This window comes from Bombina bombina, unplaced genomic scaffold (genome assembly GCF_027579735.1).
Source record: "Bombina bombina isolate aBomBom1 unplaced genomic scaffold, aBomBom1.pri scaffold_867, whole genome shotgun sequence".
NCBI lineage: Eukaryota > Metazoa > Chordata > Amphibia > Anura > Bombinatoridae > Bombina > Bombina bombina.
Genome location: NW_026512860.1, coordinates 26,224 through 50,897, shown reverse-complemented (window position 1 = coordinate 50,897; position 24,674 = coordinate 26,224). Strand labels below are relative to the sequence as shown.

Below are 24,674 nucleotides of genomic sequence, written 5' to 3'. Positions count from 1 at the left end.
ATTTACGAGCCTGTAACACATTATTAATCACAGAGTCAGAGAAACCTCTTTGACTAAGAATCAAGCGTTCAATCTCCATACCTTTAAATTTAAGGATTTGAGATCCTGATGGAAAAAATGACCTTGCGACAGAAGGTCTGGTCGTAGCGGAAGAGTCCACGGATGGCAAGAGGCCATCCGGACAAGATCTGCATACCAAAACCTGTGAGGCCATGCCGGAGCTACCAGCAGAACAAACGAGCATTCCTTCAGAATCTTGGAGATTACTCTTGGAAGAAGAACTAGAGGCGGAAAGATATAGGCAGGATGATACTTCCAAGGAAGTGACAATGCATCCACTGCTTCCGCTTGAGGATCCCTGGATCTGGACAGATACCTGGGAAGTTTCTTGTTTAGATGAGAGGCCATCAGATCTATTTCTGGAAGTCCCCACATTTGAACAATCTGAAGAAATACCTCTGGGTGAAGAGACCATTCGCCCGGATGTAACGTTTGGCGACTGAGATAATCCGCTTCCCAATTGTCTATACCTGGGATATGAACCGCAGAGATTAGACAGGAGCTGGATTCCGCCTAAACCAGAATTCGAGATACTTCTTTCATAGCCAGAGGACTGTGAGTCCCTCCTTGATGATTGATGTATGCCACATTGTGGCATTGTCTGTCTGAAAACAAATGAACGATTCTCTCTTCAGAAGAGGCCAATACTGAAGAGCTCTGAAAATTGCACGGAGTTCCAAAATATTGATCGGTAATCTCACCTCCTGAGATTCCCAAACTCCTTGTGCCGTCAGAGATCCCCACACAGCTCCCCAACCTGTGAGACTTGCATCTGTTGAAATTACAGTCCAGGTCGGAAGCACAAAAGAAGCCCCCTGAATTAAACGATGGTGATCTGTCCACCACGTTAGAGAGTGTCGTACAATCGGTTTTAAAGATATTAATTGAGATATCTTTGTGTAATCCCTGCACCATTGATTCAGCATACAGAGCTGAAGAGGTCGCATGTGAAAACGAGCAAAGGGGATCGCGTCCGATGCAGCAGTCATAAGACCTAGAATTTCCATGCATAAGGCTACCGAAGGGAATGATTGTGACTGAAGGTTTCGACAAGCTGAAATCAATTTTAGACGTCTCTTGTCTGTTAAAGACAGAGTCATGGACACTGAATCTATCTGGAAACCCAGAAAAGTTACCCTTGTCTGAGGAATCAATGAACTTTTTGGTAAATTGATCCTCCAACCATGATCTTGAAGAAACAACACAAGTCGATTTGTATGAGATTCTGCTAAATGTAAAGACTGAGCAAGTACCAAGATATCGTCCAAATAAGGAAATACCACAATACCCTGTTCTCTGATTACAGACAGAAGGGCACCGAGAACTTTTGTAAAAATTCTTGGAGCTGTAGCTAGGCCAAACGGCAGAGCCACAAACTGGTAATGCTTGTCCAGAAAAGAGAATCTCAGGAACTGATAATGATCTGGATGAATCGGAATATGCAGATAAGCATCCTGTAAATCTATTGTGGACATATAATGCCCTTGCTGAACAAAAGGCAAGATAGTCCTTACAGTTACCATTTTGAACGTTGGTATCCTTACATAACGATTCAATATTTTTACATCCAGAACTGGTCTGAAGGAATTCTCCTTCTTTGGTACAATGAAGAGATTTGAATAAAACCCCATCCCCTGTTCCAGAACTGGAACTGGCATAATTACTCCAGCCAACTCTAGATCTGAAACACAATTCAGAAATGCTTGAGCTTTCACTGGATTTACTGGGACACGGGAAAGAAAAAATCTCTTTGCAGGAGGTCTTATCTTGAAACCAATTCTGTACCCTTCTGAAACAATGTTCTGAATCCAAAGATTGTGAACAGAATTGATCCAAATTTCTTTGAAAAAACGTAACCTGCCCCCTACCAGCTGAGCTGGAATGAGGGCCGCACCTTCATGTGGACTTAGAAGCAGGCTTTGCCTTTCTAGAAGGCTTGGATTTATTCCAGACTGGAGATGGTTTCCAAACTGAAACTGCTCCTGAGGATGAAGGATCAGGCTTTTGTTCTTTGTTGAAACGAAAGGAACGAAAACGATTATTAGCCCTGTTTTTACCCTTAGATTTTTTATCCTGTGGTAAAAAAGTTCCTTTCCCACCAGTAACAGTTGAGATAATGGAATCCAACTGAGAACCAAATAATTTGTTACCCTGGAAAGAAATGGAAAGTAGAGTTGATTTAGAAGCCATATCAGCATTCCAAGTTTTAAGCCATAAAGCTCTTCTAGCTAAAATAGCTAGAGACATAAACTCTGATAATATCAAAAATGGCATCACAGATAAAATTATTAGCATGCTGAAGAAGAATAATAATATTATGAGAATCATGATCTGTTACTTGTTGCGCTAAAGTCTCCAACCAAAAAGTTGAAGCTGCAGCAACATCAGCCAAAGATATAGCAGGTCTAAGAAGATTACCTGAACACAGATAAGCTTTTCTTAGAAAGGATTCAATTTTCCTATCTAAAGGATCTTTAAACGAAGTACCATCTGACGTAGGAATAGTAGTACGTTTAGCAAGGGTAGAAATAGCCCCATCAACTTTAGGGATTTTGTCCCAAAATTCTAATCTGTCAGACGGCACAGGATATAATTGCTTAAAACGTTTAGAAGGAGTAAATGAATTACCCAATTTATCCCATTCTCTGGAAATTACTTCAGAAATAGCATTAGGAACAGGAAAAACTTCTGGAATAACCACAGGAGATTTAAACACCTTATCTAAACGTTTAGAATTAGTATCAAGAGGACCAGAATCCTCTATTTCTAAAGCAATTAGTACTTCTTTAAGTAAAGAACGAATAAATTCCATTTTAAATAAATATGAAGATTTATCAGCATCAATCTCTGAGACAGAATCCTCTGAACCAGAAGAGTCATCAGAATCAGAATGATGATGTTCATTTAAAAATTCATCTGTAGAGAGAGAAGTTTTAAAAGATTTTTTATGTTTACTAGAAGGAGAAATAACAGACATAGCCTTCTTGATGGATTCAGAAACAAAATCTCTTATGTTATCAGGAACATTCTGCACCTTAGATGTTGAGGGAACTGCAACAGGCAATGGTACATTACTAAAGGAAATATTATCTGCTTTAACAAGTTTGTCATGACAATTAATACAAACAACAGCCGGAGGAATAGCTACCAAAAGTTTACAGCAGATACACTTAGCTTTGGTAGTTCCAGCACCAGACAGCGATTTTCCTGAAGTATCTTCTGACTCAGATGCAACGTGAGACATCTTGCAATATGTAAGAGAAAAAACAACATATAAAGCAAAATTGATCAAATTCCTTAAATGACAGTTTCAGGAATGGGAAAAAATGCCAATAAACAAGCTTCTAGTAACCAGAAGCAAAGAAAAAATCAGACTGAAATAATGTGGAGACAAAAGCGACGCCACATCCGGAACGCCGACTTTTTTGGCGCAAAAGGACGTCAAAAAATGACGCAACTTCCGGCGACACGTATGACGCCGGAAACAGAAAAGATTTTTTGCGCCAAAAAAGTCTGCGCCAAGAATGACGCAATAAAATGAAGCATTTTCAGCCCCCGCGATCCTAACAGCCCACGGGGAAAAAAAGTCAAATTTTTAAGGTAAGAAAAAATGATTGATTCAAACGCATTATCCCAAATATGAAACTGACTGTCTGAAAATAAGGAATGTTGAACATCCTGAGTCAAGGCAAATAAATGTTTGAATACATATATTTAGAACTTTATAAATAAAGTGCCCAACCATAGCTTAGAGTGTCACAGAAAATAAGATTTACTTACCCCAGGACACTCATCTACACGTTTGTAGAAAGCCAAACCAGTACTGAAACGAAAATCAGCAGAGGTAATGGTATATAAATAAGAGTATATCGTCGATCTGAAAAGGGAGGTAAGAGATGAATCTCTACGACCGATAACAGAGAACCTATGAAATAGACCCCGTAGAAGGAGATCACTGCATTCAAATAGGCAATACTCTCCTCACATCCCTCTGACATTCACTGCACGCTGAGAGGAAAACCGGGCTCCAACTTTCTGCGGAGCGCATATCAACGTAGAATCTAGCACAAACTTACTTCACCACCTCCATAGGAGGCAAAGTTTGTAAAACTGAATTGTGGGTGTGGTGAGGGGTGTATTTATAGGCATTTTGAGGTTTGGGAAACTTTGCCCCTCCTGGTAGGAATGTATATCCCATACGTCACTAGCTCATGGACTCTTGCTAATTACATGAAAGAAACCCTAATATGTTGCACAAAGCCCTTGATGGATTCTCCTCGAAAAGTGTACATGAAAATGTGAATATTTCATATTGTGAAAATGTTTTCGTAACGGAATATGTTCTATTTATTTATAAATAAATATTTCTCTACTTCTGTGATGATTTTTGGACTGATATATCTATTTATAGCAAGATATGTATATGAATATATATATATATATGCCTATATTTCTCAAGATCTATATGCGAATATCTCTGAAAATCCCTCTGAGATATTGTTTAATATGCATAAGATTGTAATGTAAAATGTTTTCATTATCTCCATTGTTAAACATATGTCTATAGATATAAATCCATGTTTCTCTTTGTATGTGTATGTATGTCAATGCATCAGCTTTTTTTTCTCCTAACACCCACAATCTCTTATCTTCTATAACTTTTGTGTGTAATATTTTTTTTTAATAATTTTTATTAGACAGATTTAATATGAGTGTAACTGTACTTTGTAATGTATTTTTGAAGTGCTTTGCGAAACTTTGTGTTGAGCAAAACTGTTAAAGGGACATAATACTCATATGCTAAATCACTTGAAACTGATGGCAGTATAACTGTAAAAAGCTGACAGGAAAATATCACCTGAGCATCTCTATGTAAAAAAAGAAGATATTTGACCTCACAATTTAATCAGCTCAGCAGAGTAAGTTATGTGTAAAAAAAATATACCTTAGCTGCTGCCCAGCTGCAGGTAAAAAATAAAATAAAAAATGAAGAAATGAACAGCAGCCAATCAGCATCAGCAGTGATGAGGAGGTCAACTCTTTTACTGTGATCTCATGAGATTTCACTTAAAGGGACACTGTACCCAAAAACTTTCTTTCGTGATTCAGATTGAGCATGAAATTTTAAGCAACTTTCTAATTTACTCCTATTATCAAATTTTCTTCATTCTCTTGGTATCTTTATTTGAAATGCAAGAATGTAAGTTTAGATGCCGGCCCATTTTTGGTGAACAACCTGGGTTGTCCTTGCTGATTTGTGGATAAATTCATCCACCAATAAAAAAGTGCTGTCCAGAGTACTGGAACCAAAAAAAAGCTTAGATGCCTTTTTTTTTCAAATAATGATAGCAAGAGAACAAAGAAAAATTGATAATAGGAGTAAATTAGAAAGTTGCTTAAAATTGCATGCTCTTTCTGAATTACAAAAGAAAAAATGTGGGTACAGTGTCTCTTTAACTCTTGTGAGATTTCATAGTAAACTTCCTTAAACTGAATAGGGAAATAATATGAGTGTGCACAAAAGCTCACTCCCTTAGCTGTCCCGGGACAGACATACTGATTTGCTGCTTAGAAGTCCTTTACAATGGGATGTGGCTACCGAGGAACTTTTGAGGTAAAATATCTTTCTTTTTTACATAGAGATGTTCAGGTGATATTTTCTAGTCAGCTTTTTACAGCTATGCTGCATCACTTTCAAGTGTTTTAACATTTGGGTATCATGGTCCTTTAAGTACAGCTCTTCGAGCATGGAAATGATTGTTGTATAAAAGGTGAATGAGCAAGCCCAATTACAATTTTTCAAGACTTGAAATAGCAGTGCAATGGAAATTGAATGCAAAAAGACCATATAGAGTGCGGAAAACTCATAACGCTCGACTTGTAATCTTGCCCTTTGTATTAATAAACACGAAAAGGAATGTTGTGTAAAAGGCAAATGTGAGGGCCAAATTACGATTTTTCAAGACTTGCAATAGCTGCTCAATGGAAATTGATTGTGAAAAGACCATATTGCACGCGGAAAACTAATAACAATTTACTTGTAATCTTGCCCTTTGTATTTATATAAAAAGGGGAGACTAACCATCTTCCGTTGGTTAAAGCACCCCACCCAAACTTAGGTGTACTCATGACAGTGTAATTGAGTGGTGTATATAAAGTGAAGGAGTCTCATTCTTTTATGAAGAGAAAAATCAGGAATGATTTAACCTATAAAGGCAAAGTACTGTAGTATTAGGTCCAGTGAACATTGGGACACCTTGTAAGTTGGTGACTGGCCAAGCAGAATATGGCCATATTGTGTGACTTAGATCCCATATCTGTACTATAATCGCGTTTGTAACGCGTCCGTTGGTGTCGCCAGTTAAGCATGCATCCTCAAAGGAATGTTGGCTGTGTGAGGCAGCCAAAAGAATGTTGACTGCGCCCGCAGCCAAAAGAATCCACCGGGATGCCGAAAATGGCAGGGTGGTGAAAGAATCCACCGTCACCACCCTGCCATTTTAGAAATCCATCTGCATGCAGAATAAGCAAACCCGAAGCCTTAAAAAAACAAAACACGCAACCGCCTGCAGGAAATAAATAAGAAACACGTAACAGCCCGCACAAAGTATAACAATACAAAACTAACCTCCCGCACAAAGTATTAAACACCGAAACCGCAAAACCCCACATCGTAAAATAATAAAGTAATTAACTCCTAATCGGCAAATAACAATTAAAATATTAACCCCTTAACTGCCAACCCCCACATCGCAATAAACCTAATTAATCTATTAACCCCTAAACCGACAAACCTCCACATCGCAATAAACCTAATTAACCTATTAACTCCTAAACCGCCACCCCCCACAACGCAAATAACTAATTTAATTACTACGCCCCCTAACCCAACACCCCCTAACCCAACACCCCCTAAATTAACCCCAATACGAAGTCACACAAATAAAACCTAACATTAAATTACAAAAAAATAATCTAAAATTACAAAAAATAAAAACTCTAAAGTTACAGAAAAAAATAAACAAAATTATCAAGATAAAAAACCTAATCCCTATGAAAATAACCCCCCCCCCACCAAACTACCCAAAATAAAACACTAAAAAACCTAAACTACCCATTGCCCCTAAAGGGGCATTTGTATGGGCATTGCCCTTAAAAGGGCATTCAGCTCTTTTACTGCCCTTAAAAGGGCAATCAGCTCTTTTCCAGCCCATTAAATCCCTAATCCCTAACACTAAACCCCAAATAGGTACTCACCGTTCCTGAAGTCCAGCAGAGAAGGTCTTCTTCCAGGCGGATTAGGGTTTTTTTGTGCTTAAAAAAGAGCTGTTTGCTTTTTAAGGGCAGTAAAAGAGCTGAATGCCCTTTTAAGGGCAATGCCCATACAAATGTCATCTCATCTCCTGTAACAGAGGAAGAAGTCTCTGTACTCCTATCCTTGGCTCATCTCACAACCTGCCCACTTGACCCTATTCCTTCACGACTTCTTCCCTCGCTCTCTGCTTTACTAACCCCTACCCTAACTCATCTCTTTAACCAATCTCTCACTGCTGGCACATTTCCTAATACATTCAAGCATGCGTCAATCATACCAATCCTAATAAAGCCCTCGCTTCTCCCCTCCACGCCTTCTATCGACCGGTCTCCTTACTTCCCTTTGCTTCAAAATTATTGGAACGACTGGTCTATAATCGGCAAACTCAATTTCTCACAACTAACTCCTTACTTGATCAACTAAAATCTGGTTTCTGTCCTAAACACGCAACAGAAACCGCTCTTGCTAAAGTAACAAATGACCTGTTATCAGCTAAAGCAAAAGGCCACTACTCCTTACTAATTCTACTTGACCTATCTGCTGCTTTTGACACAGTCGACCATCCTCTCCTCCTAAAAATACTACATTCATTTGGCTTCCGAGACACAGCCCTCTCATGGTTTGCCTCATGTCTCTCAAACCGCTCGTTTTCAGTTTCTTTTAACAACATATCTTGTGATCCTATGCCTCTCTCAGTTGGAGTATTGCAAGGCTCTGTCTTGGGCCCCTTGCTTTTCTATCTCTATAGATCCTTCCTTGGAAAACTTATAGCCTCCTTTGGATGCAATTACCACATATATGCTGATGATACCCAAATCTATTTTTCCTCTCCTGATATCTCTCCTTCTTTACTCAACTAGATTTCCAACTGCCATTCTGCAATTTACTCTTGATGCCTTCACACTACCTCCAACTCAATCTGTCCAAAACTGAGCTGCTTCTTATTCCACCCTCTTCGAGACATCCAACACCTGACATTTCTCTGACGGTTGGAGACTCTATTCTCAACACCTCACCCCAGGTCCGCTGTCTTAGGGTCACACTAGACTCAGAACTCACATTCAACCCACACATACAAGCACTTACCAATTCCTGCGGTTCACACCTACACAAGATTTCCAGAATTCGTCCCTTCCTTACTCAAAAAAACTACAAAAATACTTATTCATTTCCTCATTTTGTCACGCATTGATTATTGCAATCTACTCCTAAATGGCCTTCCAAAACACTGCCTCCCCTCCCTCCAATCTATTATGAATGCTTCTGCTGGACTCATCCACCTAAGTCGCCGATCTACATCAGCTGCTCCGCTCTGCTAATCTCTACACTGGCTCCTCATACACTCCAGAATACAATTTAAAGTATTAACCCTAACTTACAAAACACTCAACAGTATAACTCCCAACTACATTTCCTATCTCATCGTAAAATATTCGACATCCCGTCCTCTTTGATCAACCTCTGACCTACGTCTCTACACTCCTGTTATCTATACGTCCCACTCCCACCTCCAAGACTTCGCACATGCTGCTCCTGTTCTCTGGAACTCTCTACTTCACTCCATAAGACTGTCTCCAACCTTGTATAGCTTCAGACACTCCTTGAAAACCCACCTATTCAGAGAGGCTTTACCATCTCTCCTCCATCCCTTATCCGAACCAAACTAATACATGAACTGTCTGACTCACTACTGCAACTACAACCGATGTGACAAGCTACCCCAACCTTATTTCTCTGCACCCTAAATCTGTAGACTGTGATCTCTCCGGAGCAGGGCCCTCTTCCTCCTGTACTAGATTTGTTTAGTTTTGTTATGTTTTGTATTTTAGCACAAATCCTCCTTATTATACACCCCTATCATTGTAACCGGCGCTACGGAATTTGGCGACGCTATACAAATAAATGATAATAATAATAAAATGCCCCTTTAGGGGCAATGGGTAGTTTAGGTTTTTTTAGTGTTAGGTTTTTTTATTTTGGGGGGTTTGGTGGGTGGGGGATTTTACTGTTAGGGGGTAATTGGTAATTTTTGTAGGTAAAATAACTGTTTAACTTAGGGCAATGCCCTACAAAAGGTCCTTTTAAGGGCTATTGGTAGTTTAGTATTAGATTAGAGGGTGTTTTATTTTGGGGGGATTTTTTATTTTTATAGGGGTATTAGTTTAGGTTTAAATTTTTTATTTTGGATAGCTTTGTTTATTTTTTTCTGTAATTTTACTTTTTAGCTTTAGCTTGGGGGTTTGTATTTTTTAAACATAGACTGCCTTCAGGGCAGGCTTATCGCCTAGTTTAATATAAAAGCATAGGTGTTTTTTCCAGGCAATTTTTGGCAGAATTTAAAAATAACTTGTTTATTTGCAAGTGGATATGTACCAATACCCCCTGTTTTGTGTAACTATTTGGTCTCATTGGCAGCACTTCCAAAGATGTATATAAACTTTTTGTAAGGTTTGCTAAACCAAACTTTGTATTTGTATTTATAAAAAACAGGGAGACTGACCATCTTCCATTGGTTAAAGCACCGCATCAGGTGCACTCATAACAGTGTAATGGAGTTGCGTATATAAAGCCAGGGAGTTTCATTCTATTATAATGAGAAAAAGCAGGAATGATTTAGCCCATAAAGGGAAAGTAATATAGTGTTAGGACTAGTCAACATTGGGATACCTTGTAAGTTGGTGACTGGCTAAGCAGAATATGGCCATACTGTGTGACTAAGATCCCAATTTTAATATAAAAGCATAGGTGCTTTTTGCAGGCATTTTTTTGCAGCATTTAAAAATGTGTTGTTTATTTGCAAGTTGATGTACCAATACTAATTTGTGTAACTATTTGGTCCCACTGGCAGCACTCCCAAAGATGTATATAAACTTTTTGTAAGAATACTTTGATTTACATGCCAGGTCTTTTGCTTACAACATAATGCCAAAGGGCAAGCACGGCTATTGGCTAAGTGGTGGAAACCTCATCTCATTGAAAAAATTGAGCTATGCCATGGGTGGTCAGAGGCACTTAGGTTAGCAGTGAAGCTGCAGGGAAATAAAGGTACATATTCATCGTTTTTGTTTTTTTAAAACTGATGAATAAAGGTCGCCTTTTTTTTCAGTAATCGTAAATACTAGCGTTTCAGAAACGCTAGAATTTTACCATCACTTTAATAAATAAAAGTTTTAAAAAAAAATCTGCTTCCATCAATTCAAAAGTCCAAAACTCAATACTTCTTTCAGTTCTCAAGATATGATGGCAAGCCACGTGTGCTGTGCACAGAGTGTAAAATTCAGATATGATTTTTTTTGCAATTAGTGAATGTAAACTTTTTTTATTTTGATAAAAATAAAGTGCAAGTATTTTTAATTACCTTTATCTATCTTTATTTTCCTCTGCTGACTCCCCCCATGTATATATGTAAACAGGGAATAGGCAATATCATTTTGATTCACTGTTTACCCGCTATATGCAGTTTGCTGGCTGCAGACATCTGCATGTGCAGTTTGTCTTCCGGTTTACTAGATGCGTTCATTCAATCTCAGGTATAGAGCAATTGATACTACCCTATATGTTAATACACTGCAAAAGTAAACAGGAAAGGGCGGAGGGCAGACTTAAGGCTGGTAGGGAATAATTAATAATACAGTTCTACTCTAATACATTTTTTGCACAAAAAACGTGTTTTCATATGATTATATAGATTCTATGACCTGATTATGAAATGTATTTATTTATCATCACTTTATAAAGCTTTGTCTTCAAACCCACATTTAAAATAAAAGAAACAAGACAAAAAGGCACTATATTAGCCAAATTTCAACGTACTCGTGCAATTTCTTCCTCTATTCTTTCATGATAACGTTCTTCCAGCAACTGATTTATGTCCATATGTTTCTTTTCTTCAATGTCTCTGAGTAAACTCGAATGCTCTTGGAAGCTCCCATTCATATTTCCACGCTTACTCTTTGCCAACTCTTGCTTTAGAGTCGCATTTTCATGACTATATTTCTCTTTGAGATCTATTGTCAGTTGCAATATTTCCGTGTCATGCTGTTTTTTCAGGGTCTCCACTTCTTCTACATACTTTGCGCTTAAAGCTTGTCTCAAATTTTGCAACTGCTGATAAATAATGCCACTGCATTTATTTATAGGTTTATCTTCTTTTACTGCAGACTCATTCATCTATGAATAAAGACAGGAGTAATTGTAGCAGTGAAAAACACAAATAGAGCAAATTTAAATTCCTAGCTATTAGTTTTATGTCTTGTAAGAGCAAAACAAATAATAATTTAATCAGCATATCCATTCTATGTATATTTACAGTTTGAAATGAAATCCTCTATAGAAGATGGAATCACCTGCTGCATTATCAGCTGCAAAATATTATTTAATTGATCCTCTTTCTTCGGGTAGCAAATAAAACCTGTGGGCATTGTATTCATACATATAAAGTAGTATGAATGAATATAATTTGCTAAAATAAGGCTTTCAATATAAAAACAGAATTTATGCTTACCTGATAAATTACTTTCTCTTACAGGTGTATTCAGTCCACAGATTCATCCTTACTTGTGGGATATTCTCAATCCCTACAGGAAGTGGCAAAGAGAGCGCACAGCAAAGCTGTCCATATAGCTCCCCTCAGGCTCCGCCCCCCCAGTCATTCGACCGACGGTTAGGAGAAAAAGGAGAAACTATAGGGTGCAGTGGTGACTGTAGTTATTGTAAATGAAATTTGAACCTGACTTAATATCAGGGCGGGCCGTGGACTGAATACACCTGTAAGAGAAAGTAATTTATCAGGTAAGCATAAATTCTGTTTTCTCTTACTTGGTGTATTCAGTCCACGGATTCATCCTTACTTGTGGGATACCAATACCAAAGCAATAGGACACGGATGAAGGGAGGGAACAAGTCAGGTAACCTAAACGGAAGGCACCACTGCTTGCAAAACCTTTCTCCCGAAAATAGCCTCCGCAGAAGCAAAAGTATAGAATTTATCAAATTTGGCGAATGTATGCAGAGAAGACCAAGTCGCTGCCTTACAAATCTGTTCAACAGAAGCCTCATTCTTGAAAGCCCATGTGGAAGCCACAGCTCTGGTGGAATGAGCTGTAATTCGTTCAGGAGGCTGCTTACCAGCAGTCTCATAAGCCAATCGGATGATGCTTTTCAGCCAAAATGACAGAGAGGTAGCAGTTGCTTTCTGACCTCTCCTCTTACCAGAATACACAACAAACAAGGATGATGTTTGTCTGAAATCTTTGGTTGCTTTTAGATAGAACTTTAAAGCACGAACCACATCGAGATTGTGCAACACTCGTTCCGTCTTAGAAACTGGATTAGGGCACAGAGAAGGAACAATGATTTCCTGGTTAATATTCCTATTAGAAACCACCTGTGGAAGAAAACCAGGTTTAGTGCGTAAAACAACCTTATCTGCATGGAACACCAGATATAGTGAATCACACCGCAAAGCAGACAATTCTGAAACTCTTCGAGCAGAAGAAATAGCTACTAAAAACAAAACTTTCCAAGATAATAACTTGATATCTATGGAATGCTGTCAGAGTATATGAATATTATGATGAATATTACATATGTGTACATATATATATATATATATATGTATATTTTATACACTGTATATGTTAGATGAGAACTCAGGATTAATTAAACATGAGTTTGTTGAACACAGCTTCTAATACACGTCTATCAGGATTGACGATCAGTAGAGCCTTTTTGAAACACAAACATTTCTTTTCTAAAGGAAATAGCTCAGTGACCCTATTCATTTGACTATATATGCAGATTTTTATAACCTCAGAACATTTGGTGAGGTGAGAAAAGAATGTGTTCAAGGACCCCTTTGGAATTTGACACGTGTGATACAACAGTTCTATCTCACTGAATCTCTATTTGAAGACTTACTGCAAAAACCCCTCTTGGGGGAAGGTGACACAAATAAAATCAAATACACATCTGCACTGCTGGCTAAACAGGAAATATGCTGTTTTAAAGACTCTTACAACTCCTCATGGATTGACCCCATGTGGTGAGTATGAGACAAAAAGTCTGGCAACTGAAGTTACTGAAAAGTTAGAATGTTAGGATAATACAGTGAAGACAAATGACTTACATTATGATTTCAAAGCAACAGTATATGTTTTAATGGACATGAGATGTGTGTGTGTATGTGTATATATATATATATATATATATATATATATATATATATAGGATATATATATATGTGTATGTTTTGAAAGCATGAATATCTTAGCCTCTGTGTGTTTAAGAACATGAATAGATGTTTATGGACCTGAAGAGAAGTGATTATTAACATTTATTTTTATTTCAGATCTACATAGACAGGATTCACTTGGAATACAGTACAATACTGAATTAAAAATAAGCTATTATTCACATATAAATGCCAGGATACCGATAACATTGTAATGCATTTTAAACTAATAATTAGCAGTATTAAATTACCTAAATAAAATAAAATGTTAATAATATAACATATTTGGTATCAGAATAATCAGAAAAAAATAACCTAATATTAACCATCTGTAATTGGGGTTATATATGATTAATGCAGAGAGTGTGATCTGATTAAATAACCATTTTATAAAAAAAAAATTAACTTGCTTAAAAATGTCAGAAATGCTGTATTGTATTGCTATGTTGTACTGTATGCTGCCACCTGGTGTTATGTTGCGAGAACTACAGCCAGAAGGTTCTTTCTGGCTGTTAAAAATGAAATTTCCAAGGGCCAATCCGATTTAGACTTCCCAGATAACCAATGGGAAGGTCAGCTCCCGTAGTGCCACCCACATGATGTCATCAATGATTATATAATGGGAGTGTTGAATGCACAAGAGGGAGTTGTCTGTAACTTGTTGAAAATTAGTGATCTGATTTTGGCTGCGATATACCTGAAAAAAAAAAAAAAAAGTTCACTTCAGCAAGGAGCTTAAAACTTATCCTTGATTTGTGCAAAAACCTTCTTTCAAATGAGATGACCTAAAGACCGCTACGAATTGGTTCAAAATTGGTGAAGTATATTGTATTTTAAATTGGTAGTTATAAGCCTAGGTATTGTTCAAATCTGTGTCTGAATTGGCTAAGTAACTCATCTATACAAGTTCTGATATTGTCGGTTAATTTTGTATTAGGATAAATTGCAGTTAAATAGCAGAATATATATTTTATCCTATTGTTTTATAAACACTGTTTAGAATTGTATTGCTTGGATGTTAAAGGTTTTTAGTCCCATTGTGTTAAATAAATAAGGCTGAATTGTGAAGGTATATTTTTCTGGGTTTTGTAAGAAGGATAGCATATCTTAAGAGTTGGTTTTAACGCATATAAACTTTTATTTAATTTCCTTTTACTGCAAATATAGTTCAATATGTTTATGGATATTAACTAAATAAAAGAATTCAGATATTTATATTAATTGTATGGTCTAGTAGGTGCATGGTTGATAAGGGTTTCTATTTCTTTGTATTGTGTTTATAACCCTGCCATAAACTTATATATATTATTTGGATAGCACTGCTAAGATTTTCATAAATATACTGACAATGCAAAGGTTCAAACGGAACCCCTTGAAGAACTGAAAGAACTAAATTTAGACTCCATGGAGGAGCCACAGGTCTGTAGACAGGCTTGATTCTAACTATGGCCTGTGCAAACGCCTGAACGTCTGGTACAGCTGCCAGACGCTTGTGTAACAGAATAGACAGAGCAGATATCTGTCCTTTTAAGGAACTAGCTGACAGGCCTTTCTCCAAACCTTCTTGGAGAAAAGATAATATCCTTGGAATCCTAACTTTACTCCACGAGTAACCCTTGGATTCACACCACCAAAGATATTTCCGCCATATCTTATGGTAAATTTTCCTGGTGACAGGCTTTCTGGCCTGTATCAGAGTATCTATAACTGAATCAGAGAAACCCTGCTTAGCTAGGATTAAGCGTTCAATCTCCAAGCAGTCAGTTGCAGAGAAACTAGATTTGGATGCTTGAAAGGACCTTGGATTAGAAGATCCTGCCTCGATGGCAGTTTCCATTGTGGGACCGATGACATGTCCACCAGGTCTGCATACCAAGTCCTGCGTGGCCACGCAGGCGCTATCAGAATTACCGAAGCCTTCTCCTGTTTGATTCTGGCTATTAGCCGAGGGAGAAGAGGAAACAGTGGAAAGACATAAGCTAGACTGAATGACCAAGGCGCTATTAATGCATCTATCAATGCCGCCTTGGGATCCCTGGACCTGGATCCGTAAAGGGGAAGTTTGGTGTTCTGACGGGACGCCATCAGATCCAACTCTGGAATGCCCCATAGCTGGGTCAGCAGAGCAAAAACCTCCAGGTGGAGTTCCCACTCCCCCGGATGGAAAGTCTGGCGACTTAGAAAATCCGCCTCCCAGTTGTCTATCCCTGGGATGTGAATTGCAGATAGATGGCAGGAGTGATCCTCCGCCCATTTGATGATCTTGGTTACTTCCTTCATCGCTAGGGAACTCTTTGTTCCTCCCTGATAATTGATGTACGCCACAGTCGTGATGTTGTCCGACTGAAACCTGATGAATTTGGCATCTGCTAGTTGAGGCCACGCCTGGAGCGTATTGAATATCGCTCTCAGCTCCAAAATGTTTATCGGGAGAAGAGATTCTTCCCGAGACCATAGTCCCTGAGCCTTCAGGGAGTTCCAGACCGCATCCCAGCCTACCAGACTGGCATCGGTCGTGACAATGATCCACTCCGGTCTGTGGAAACTCATTCCCTGAGACAGGTGATCTTGAGACAACCACCAGAGAAGAGAGTCTCTGGTTTTCTGGTCCATTTGAATTTGAGGAGACAATCTGCGTAATCTCCATTCCACTGTTTGAGCATGCACAGCTGCAGTGCTCTGAGATGGATTCGGGCGAAAGGGACTACGTCCATTGCCGCAACCATTAAACCAATTACTTCCATGCACTGAGCCACGGAAGGCCGAGGAATGGAATGAAGAACTCGGCAAGTATTCAACAGTTTTGACTTCCTGACCTCTGTCAGAAAAATTTAATTTCTACCGAGTCTATTAGTGTTCCCAGAAGGGGAACGCTTGTGAGCGGGGACAGAGAACTCTTTTCTACGTTCACCTTCCACCCGTGAGACCTTAGAAAGGCCAGAACGATGTCCGTATAAGCCTTGGCTCTGTGAAAGGACGACGCCTGTATTAATATGTCGTCTAGGTAAGGTGCTACTGCAATGCCCCGCGGTCTTAGTACCGCTAGAAGGGACCCTAGCACCTTTGTGAAAATTCTGGGAGCGGTGGCCAACCCGAAAGGAAGGGCCACGAACTGGTAATGTTTGTCCAGAAAGGCGAACCTTAGGAACTGATGGTGATCTTTGTGGATAGGAATATGTAGGTACGCATCCTTTAGATCCACGGTAGTCATATATTGACCTTCCTGGATCATCGGCAAGATTGTCCGAATGGTTTCCATCTTGAAAGACGGAACTCTGAGGAATTTGTTTAGAATTTTTAGATCCAGGATTGGCCTGAAAGTTCCTTCCTTTTTGGGAACTACGAACAGGTTTGAGTAAAAGCCCAGTCCTTGTTCTGCAATTGGAACTGGGTGTATCACTCCCATCTTTAGTAGATCTTCTACACAGCGTAAGAACGCCTGTTTCTTTGTTTGGTCTGAAGACAAACGAGAAATGTGGAACCTTCCCCTTGGGGGAGAATCCTTGAATTCTAGAAGGTACCCCTGAGCAACTATTTCTAATGCCCAGGGATCCGGAACGTCTCTTGCCCAAGCCTGAGCAAAGAGAGAAAGTCTGCCCCCTACTAGATCCGATCCCGGATCGGGGGCTACCCCTTCATGCTGTCTTGGTAGCAGGAGCAGGCTTCTTGGCCTGTTTACCCTTATTCCAGCCCTGCAAGGGTTTCCAGGTTGCTTTGGGCTGGGAAGCGTTATCTTGCTTTGCGGCAGCAGAGGTTGCAGCAGGTCCGCTCCTGAAGTTGCGAAAGGAGCGAAAATTAGCCTTATTTTTGGCCTTAAACGGCCTATCTTGTGGAAGGGCATGGCCCTTGCCCCCAGTGATAATAATTTCTTTCAGCTCTGGGCCGAATAGGGTTTTCCCCTTGAAGGGAATATTTAACAGTTTTGTTTTGGACGACACATCCGCCGACCATGATTTGAGCCAAAGCGCTCTTCGCGCCATAATGGCAAAACCTGAGTTTTTCGCCGCTAGTTTAGCTAATTGGAGAGCGGCATCAGTGATAAAAGAATTAGCCAGCTTCAAGGCGTGAATTCTATCCATGACCTCATCGTATGAAGTCTCCCTCTGGAGCGACTCCTCCAGAGCCTCGAACCAAAAAGCCGCTGCAGTAGTTACCGGAATAATGCAGGCAATTGGTTGAAGCAGAAAACCTTGCTGAACAAAAATTTTCTTCAGCAATCCTTCCAATTTTTTATCCATAGGATCTTTGAAAGCACAACTGTCCTCTATTGGTATAGTTGTACGCTTAGCCAGTGTTGAAACAGCCCCCTCTACCTTAGGGACCGTCTGCCACGCGTCCCGCCTAGGGTCGTTTATGGGGAACATTTTCTTAAAGATAGGTGGGGGAACAAAGGGTACACCTGGTCTCTCCCACTCCTTAGTCACAATATCCGCCACCCTCTTTGGGAACGGAAATACCTCAGTGTATACAGGGACCTCTAGAAATCTGTCCATCTTACACAATTTTTCAGGGACCACCATGGGGTCACAATCATCCAGCGTAGCTAAAACCTCATTAAGCAGGACACGGAGGTGTTCCAGCTTAAATTTAAATGCTAAGGAATCTGACTCTGCCTGCTGAGAAACTTTTCCTGTGTCAGAAATTTCTCCCTCAGACAGCCCTTCCCTCACTGCTACCTCTGAGTTTTGTGAGGGTACTACAGATAAATTATCCAAAGCTTCAGATTGCTCATCCTCTGTATTTAAAACTGAGCTATCGCGCTTTCTTGGAAAAACTGGCAGTTTGGATAAAAATGCTGCAAGGGAATTATCCATTACTGCTGCTAATTGTTGTAAAGTGATAGGGGCCAATGCGCTAGAGGTACTAGGCATCGCTTGCGCGGGCGTAACTGGTGTAGACATGTGGGGGGAGGAAGAAGGACTATCCTCATTACCCTCCGTTAAGGAATCATCTTGGGCAGCATTTTTAATTGTCACTGGATGATCTTTAAAATGCTTAGATGTTTTTGCACACTTTAAACATAAATGCAATGGGGGTACTGCCATGGCTTTTGAACATAAAGAACAAGGTCTATCTGAAGGCTCAGACATGTTTGACAGACTCAGACAACACTAAAATGTTGAAAAAAATACTTTTTGAAAAAACGTTACTGTCTCTTTAAATAATAAAAAGGCACACACTTTTTTACCAAATCATCAAAAAACATCTGATCTTAATGAAATTTTCACCACATGATCCTAATGCCTTGAAATGATTGCACACAAATTTTCAAATCGTTTAACCCCTTAATGCCCAAACCGGAGCAAAATGAAATAAACACCCGGTTTAACCCACTACAGTACGATGCCACAGTCTTTGCTGTGGCTTTACCTTCCTTTAGGGTTAATTGCAGGTGTAAATTAAGCCTCCCTGAAGTCCTCCTGTACTCTAAAGGCTCTGCACATGAAGCTGCATGGAGCTGTGTTGCAAATTAACTGCGCAATTGAGGCGCGAAAATGAGGCCCCCTCCTTCATCACTCCAGAGTTATGGGGCCTTTCTGAGTCAGATTAGCTGTCTTACAAAATGCCAGGCATAAAAAAGTCCCCAAAAAGTGTTTCCAACGTCTAAAAACGCTTAATAAACATAAGATTACTCTAATAAAGTAATCGATTTAGTCCATCACAGTGTCTGCCAGTATTAAAGCCCTTAACTGAAGCCATCATTCTATACAGTGTCTCAGAAAATGGCTTACCTTCCCTCATGGGGTTTCTGTCAGTCTTCTAGCACTACCAGGTCTTGTTAGAAAAAATGACTGAACATACCTTAAGCAGTATAAGCCTGCAAACTGTTCCCCCCAACTGAAGTTCTCCGGTACTCAACAGTCCTGTGTGGGAACAGCAAAGGATTTTAGTTACAACATGCTAAAATCTTTTTCCTCTCAGCAGAAATCTTCATCACTTTCTGCCTCAGAGTAAATAGTACAAACCGGCACTATTTTAAAATAACAAACTCTTGATTGAAGAAATAAAAACTACAAATCTAACACCACATACTCTTTACCCTCCCGTGGAGATGCTACTTGTTAGAGCGGCAAAGAGAATGACTGGGGGGGCGGAGCCTGAGGGGAGCTATATGGACAGCTTTGCCACTTCCTGTAGGGATTGAGAATATCCCACAAGTAAGGATGAATCCGTGGACTGAATACACCAAGTAAGAGAAACTAAAGTAATACTCAAAAACAAACAGAAAAACATAATTTATGCTTACCTGATAAATTCCTTTCTTCTGTAGTGTGATCAGTCCACGGGTCATCATTACTTCTGGGATATTACTCCTCCCCAACAGGAAGTGCAAGAGGATTCACCCAGCAGAGCTGCATATAGCTCCTCCCCTCTACGTCACTCCCAGTCATTCGACCAAGGACCAACGAGAAAGGAAAAGCCAAGGGTGAAGTGGTGACTGGAGTATAAATTAAAAAATATTTACCTGCCTTAAAAACAGGGCGGGCCGTGGACTGATCACACTACAGAAGAAAGGAATTTATCAGGTAAGCATAAATTATGTTTTCTTCTGTTAAGTGTGATCAGTCCACGGGTCATCATTACTTCTGGGATACCAATACCAAAGCAAAAGTACACGGATGACGGGAGGGATAGGCAGGCTCTTTATACAGAAGGAACCACTGCCTGAAGAACCTTTCTCCCAAAAATAGCCTCCGATGAAGCAAAAGTGTCAAATTTGTAAAATTTGGAAAAAGTATGAAGCGAAGACCAAGTTGCAGCCTTGCAAATCTGTTCAACAGAGGCCTCATTCTTGAAGGCCCAAGTGGAAGCCACAGCTCTAGTAGAATGAGCTGTAATTCTTTCAGGAGGCTGCTGTCCAGCAGTCTCATAAGCTAAACGAATTATGCTACGAAGCCAAAAAGAAAGAGAGGTAGCGGAAGCTTTTTGACCTCTCCTCTGCCCAGAGTAAATGACAAACAGAGAAGACGTTTGTCGAAATTCCTTAGTTGCCTGTAAGTAAAATTTTAGAGCACGGACTACATCCAGGTTGTGCAGTAGACGTTCCTTCTTTGAAGAAGGATTTGGGCATAAAGAAGGAACAACAATCTCTTGATTGATATTCCTGTTAGTAACTACCTTAGGTAAGAACCCAGGTTTAGTACGCAGGACTACCTTATCCGAATGAAAAATCAAATAAGGAGAATCACAATGTAAGGCTGATAATTCAGAGACTCTTCGAGCCGAGGAAATAGCCATTAAAAATAGAACTTTCCAAGATAACAACTTTATATCAATGGAATGAAGGGGTTCAAACGGAACGCCCTGTAAAACATTAAGAACAAGGTTTAAACTCCATGGTGGAGCAACAGTTTTAAACACAGGCTTAATTCTGGCCAAAGCCTGACAAAAAGCCTGGACGTCAGGAACTTCTGACAGACGTTTGTGTAACAGAATGGACAGAGCTGAGATCTGTCCCTTTAATGAACTAGCAGATAAACCCTTTTCTAAACCTTCTTGTAGAAAAGACAATATCCTAGGAATCCTAACCTTACTCCAAGAGTAACCTTTGGATTCACACCAATATAGGTATTTACGCCATATCTTATGGTAAATCTTTCTGGTAACAGGTTTCCTAGCCTGTATTAAGGTATCAATAACTGACTCAGAAAATCCACGTCTTGATAAAATCAAGCGTTCAATTTCCAAGCAGTCAGCTTCAGAGAAGTTAGATTTTGATGTTTGAAGGGACCCTGTATCAGAAGGTCCTGTTTCAGAGGTAGAGACCAAGGTGGACAGGATGACATGTCCACCAGGTCTGCATACCAAGTCCTGCGTGGCCACGCAGGTGCTATTAGAATCATTGATGCTCTCTCTTGTTTGATTCTGGCAATCAATCGAGGAAGCAACGGGAAGGGTGGAAACACGTAAGCCATCCTGAAGTCCCAAGGTGCTGTCAGAGCATCTATCAGGACTGCTCCTGGATCCCTGGATCTGGACCCGTAACGAGGAAGCTTGGCGTTCTGTCGAGACGCCATGAGATCTATCTCTGGTTTGCCCCAACGTCGAAGTATTTGGGCAAAGACCTCCGGATGAAGTTCCCACTCCCCCGGATGAAAAGTCTGACGACTTAAGAAATCCGCCTCCCAGTTCTCCACTCCCGGGATGTGGATTGCTGACAGGTGGCAAGAGTGAGACTCTGCCCAGCGAATTATCTTTGATACTTCCATCATAGCTAGGGAGCTTCTTGTCCCTCCCTGATGGTTGATGTAAGCTACAGTCGTGATGTTGTCCGACTGAAACCTGATGAACCCCCGAGTTGTCAACTGGGGCCAAGCCAGGAGGGCATTGAGAACTGCTCTCAATTCCAGAATGTTTATTGGCAGGAGACTCTCCTCCTGACTCCATTGTCCCTGAGCCTTCAGAGAATTCCAGACGGCACCCCAACCTAGAAGGCTGGCGTCTGTTGTTACAATTGTCCAGTCTGGTCTGCTGAATGGCATCCCCCTGGACAGATGTGGCCGAGAAAGCCACCATAGAAGAGAATTTCTGGTCTCTTGATCCAGATTCAGAGAAGGGGATAAGTCTGAGTAATCCCCATTCCACTGACTTAGCATGCACAGTTGCAGTGGTCTGAGGTGTAAGCGTGCAAAGGGTACTATGTCCATTGCCGCTACCATTAAGCCGATTACCTCCATGCATTGAGCCACTGACGGGTGTTGAATGGAATGAAGGGTGCGGCAAGCACTTTGAAGTCTTGTTAGCCTGTCCTCTGTCAGGTAAATCTTCATTTCTACAGAATCTATAAGAGTCCCCAGGAAGGGAACTCTTGTGAGTGGAACGAGTGAACTTTTCTTTTCGTTCACCTTCCATCCATGTGACCTTAGAAATGCCAGCACTAACTCTGTATGAGACTTGGCAGTTTGAAAGCTTGAAGCTTGTATCAGAATGTCGTCTAGGTATGGAGCTACCGAGATTCCCCGCGGTCTTAGTACCGCCAGAAGAGCACCCAGAACCTTTGTGAAGATTCTTGGAGCTGTAGCCAATCCGAATGGAAGAGCCACAAAATGGTAATGCCTGTCTAGGAAGGCAAACCTTAGGTACCGATAATGATCTTTGTGAATCGGTATGTGAAGGTAAGCATCTTTTAAATCTACAGTGGTCATGTACTGACCCTCTTGGATCATAGGTAAAATTGTCCGAATAGTCTCCATCTTGAACGATGGAACTCTTAGGAATTTGTTTAGGATCTTTAAGTCCAGGATTGGTCTGAAAGTTCCCTCTTTTTTGGGAACCACAAACAGATTTGAGTAAAACCCCTGTCCCTGTTCCGATCGTGGAACTGGATGGATTACTCCCATTAACAAGAGCTCTTGTACGCAGCGTAGAAACGCCTCTTTCTTTGTCTGGATTGTTGACAATCTTGACAGATGAAATCTCTCTCTTGGAGGAGAGTATTTGAAGTCCAGAAGGTATCCCTGAGATATTATCTCTAGCGCCCAGGGATCCTGAACATCTCTTGCCCAAGCCTGGGCGAAGAGAGAAAGTCTGCCCCCCACTAGATCCGATCCCGGATCGGGGGCCCTCAATTCATGCTGTTTTAGGGGCAGCAGCAGGTTTCCTAGTCTGCTTGCCCTTGTTCCAGGACTGGTTAGGTTTCCAGCCTTGTCTGTAGCGAGCAACAGCTCCTTCCTGTTTTGGTGCAGAGGAAGTTGATGCTGCTCCTGCTTTGAAATTACGAAAGGAACGAAAATTAGACTGTCTAGTCTTGGCTTTGGCTTTGTCCTGAGGCAGGGCATGGCCTTTACCTCCTGTAATGTCAGCGATAATCTCTTTCAACCCGGGCCCGAATAAGGTCTGCCCTTTGAAAGGTATATTAAGCAATTTAGACTTAGAAGTAACATCAGCTGACCAGGATTTTAGCCACAGCGCCCTGCGTGCCTGAATGGCGAATCCTGAATTCTTCGCCGTAAGTTTAGTAAGATGTACTACGGCCTCCGAAATGAATGAATTAGCTAGTTTAAGGACTCTAAGCCTGTCCGTAATGTCGTCCAGAGTAGCTGAACCAATGTTCTCTTCCAGAGACTCAATCCAGAATGCCGCTGCAGCCGTGATCGGCGCAATGCATGCAAGGGGTTGCAATATAAAACCTTGTTGAACAAACATTTTCTTAAGGTAACCCTCTAACTTTTTATCCATTGGATCTGAAAAAGCACAGCTATCCTCCACTGGGATAGTGGTACGCTTAGCTAAGGTAGAAACTGCTCCCTCCACCTTAGGGACCGTTTGCCATAAGTCCCTTGTGGTGGCGTCTATTGGAAACATTTTTCTAAATATCGGAGGGGGTGAGAACGGCACACCGGGTCTATCCCACTCCTTAGTAACAATTTCAGTAAGTCTCTTAGGTATAGGAAAAACCTCAGTACTCGTCGGTACCGCAAAATATTTATCCAACCTACACATTTTCTCTGGTATTGCAACTGTGTTACAATCATTCAGAGCCGCTAACACCTCCCCTAGTAATACACGGAGGTTTTCCAGTTTAAATTTAAAATTTGAAATATCTGAATCCAGTCTGTTTGGATCAGAACCGTCACCCACAGAATGAAGTTCTCCGTCCTCATGTTCTGCCACCTGTGACGCAGTGTCTGACATGGCCCTAATATTATCAGCGCACTCTGTTCTCACCCCAGAGTGATCACGCTTACCTCTTAGTTCTGGTAATTTAGCCAAAACCTCAGTCATAACAGTAGCCATATCCTGTAATGTGATTTGTAATGGCCGCCCAGATGTACTCGGCGCTACAATATCACGCACCTCCCTCTGAGCGGGAGATGTAGGTACTGACACGTGAGGCGAGTTAGTCGGCATAACTCTCCCCTCGTTGTTTGGTGAAATTTGTTCAATTTGTACAGATTGACTTTTATTTAAAGTAGCATCAATACAGTTAGTACATAAATTTCTATTGGGCTCCACTTTGGCATTGCAACAAATGACACAGGTATCATCCTCTGAATCAGACATGTTTAACACACTAGCAAATAAACTTGCAACTTGGAAATACAATTCAATTAGAATAATATTAAA

The 24,674-nt window shown here is 40.4% G+C and overlaps 1 protein-coding gene across 1 annotated transcript in view; it reads right to left on the bottom strand.

The window, feature by feature from the left end:
• LOC128644556 (A-kinase anchor protein 9-like) overlaps positions 1-24,674 on the bottom strand; it is a gene marked incomplete at both ends in the record, with an annotated part of 127,610 nt that overhangs the window by 78,771 nt on the left and 24,165 nt on the right. The window contains one exon of the mRNA XM_053697129.1: positions 11,189-11,545. Coding sequence (XP_053553104.1) covers positions 11,189-11,545 — 357 coding nt within the window. The remainder of the gene's footprint in view (positions 1-11,188; positions 11,546-24,674) is intronic.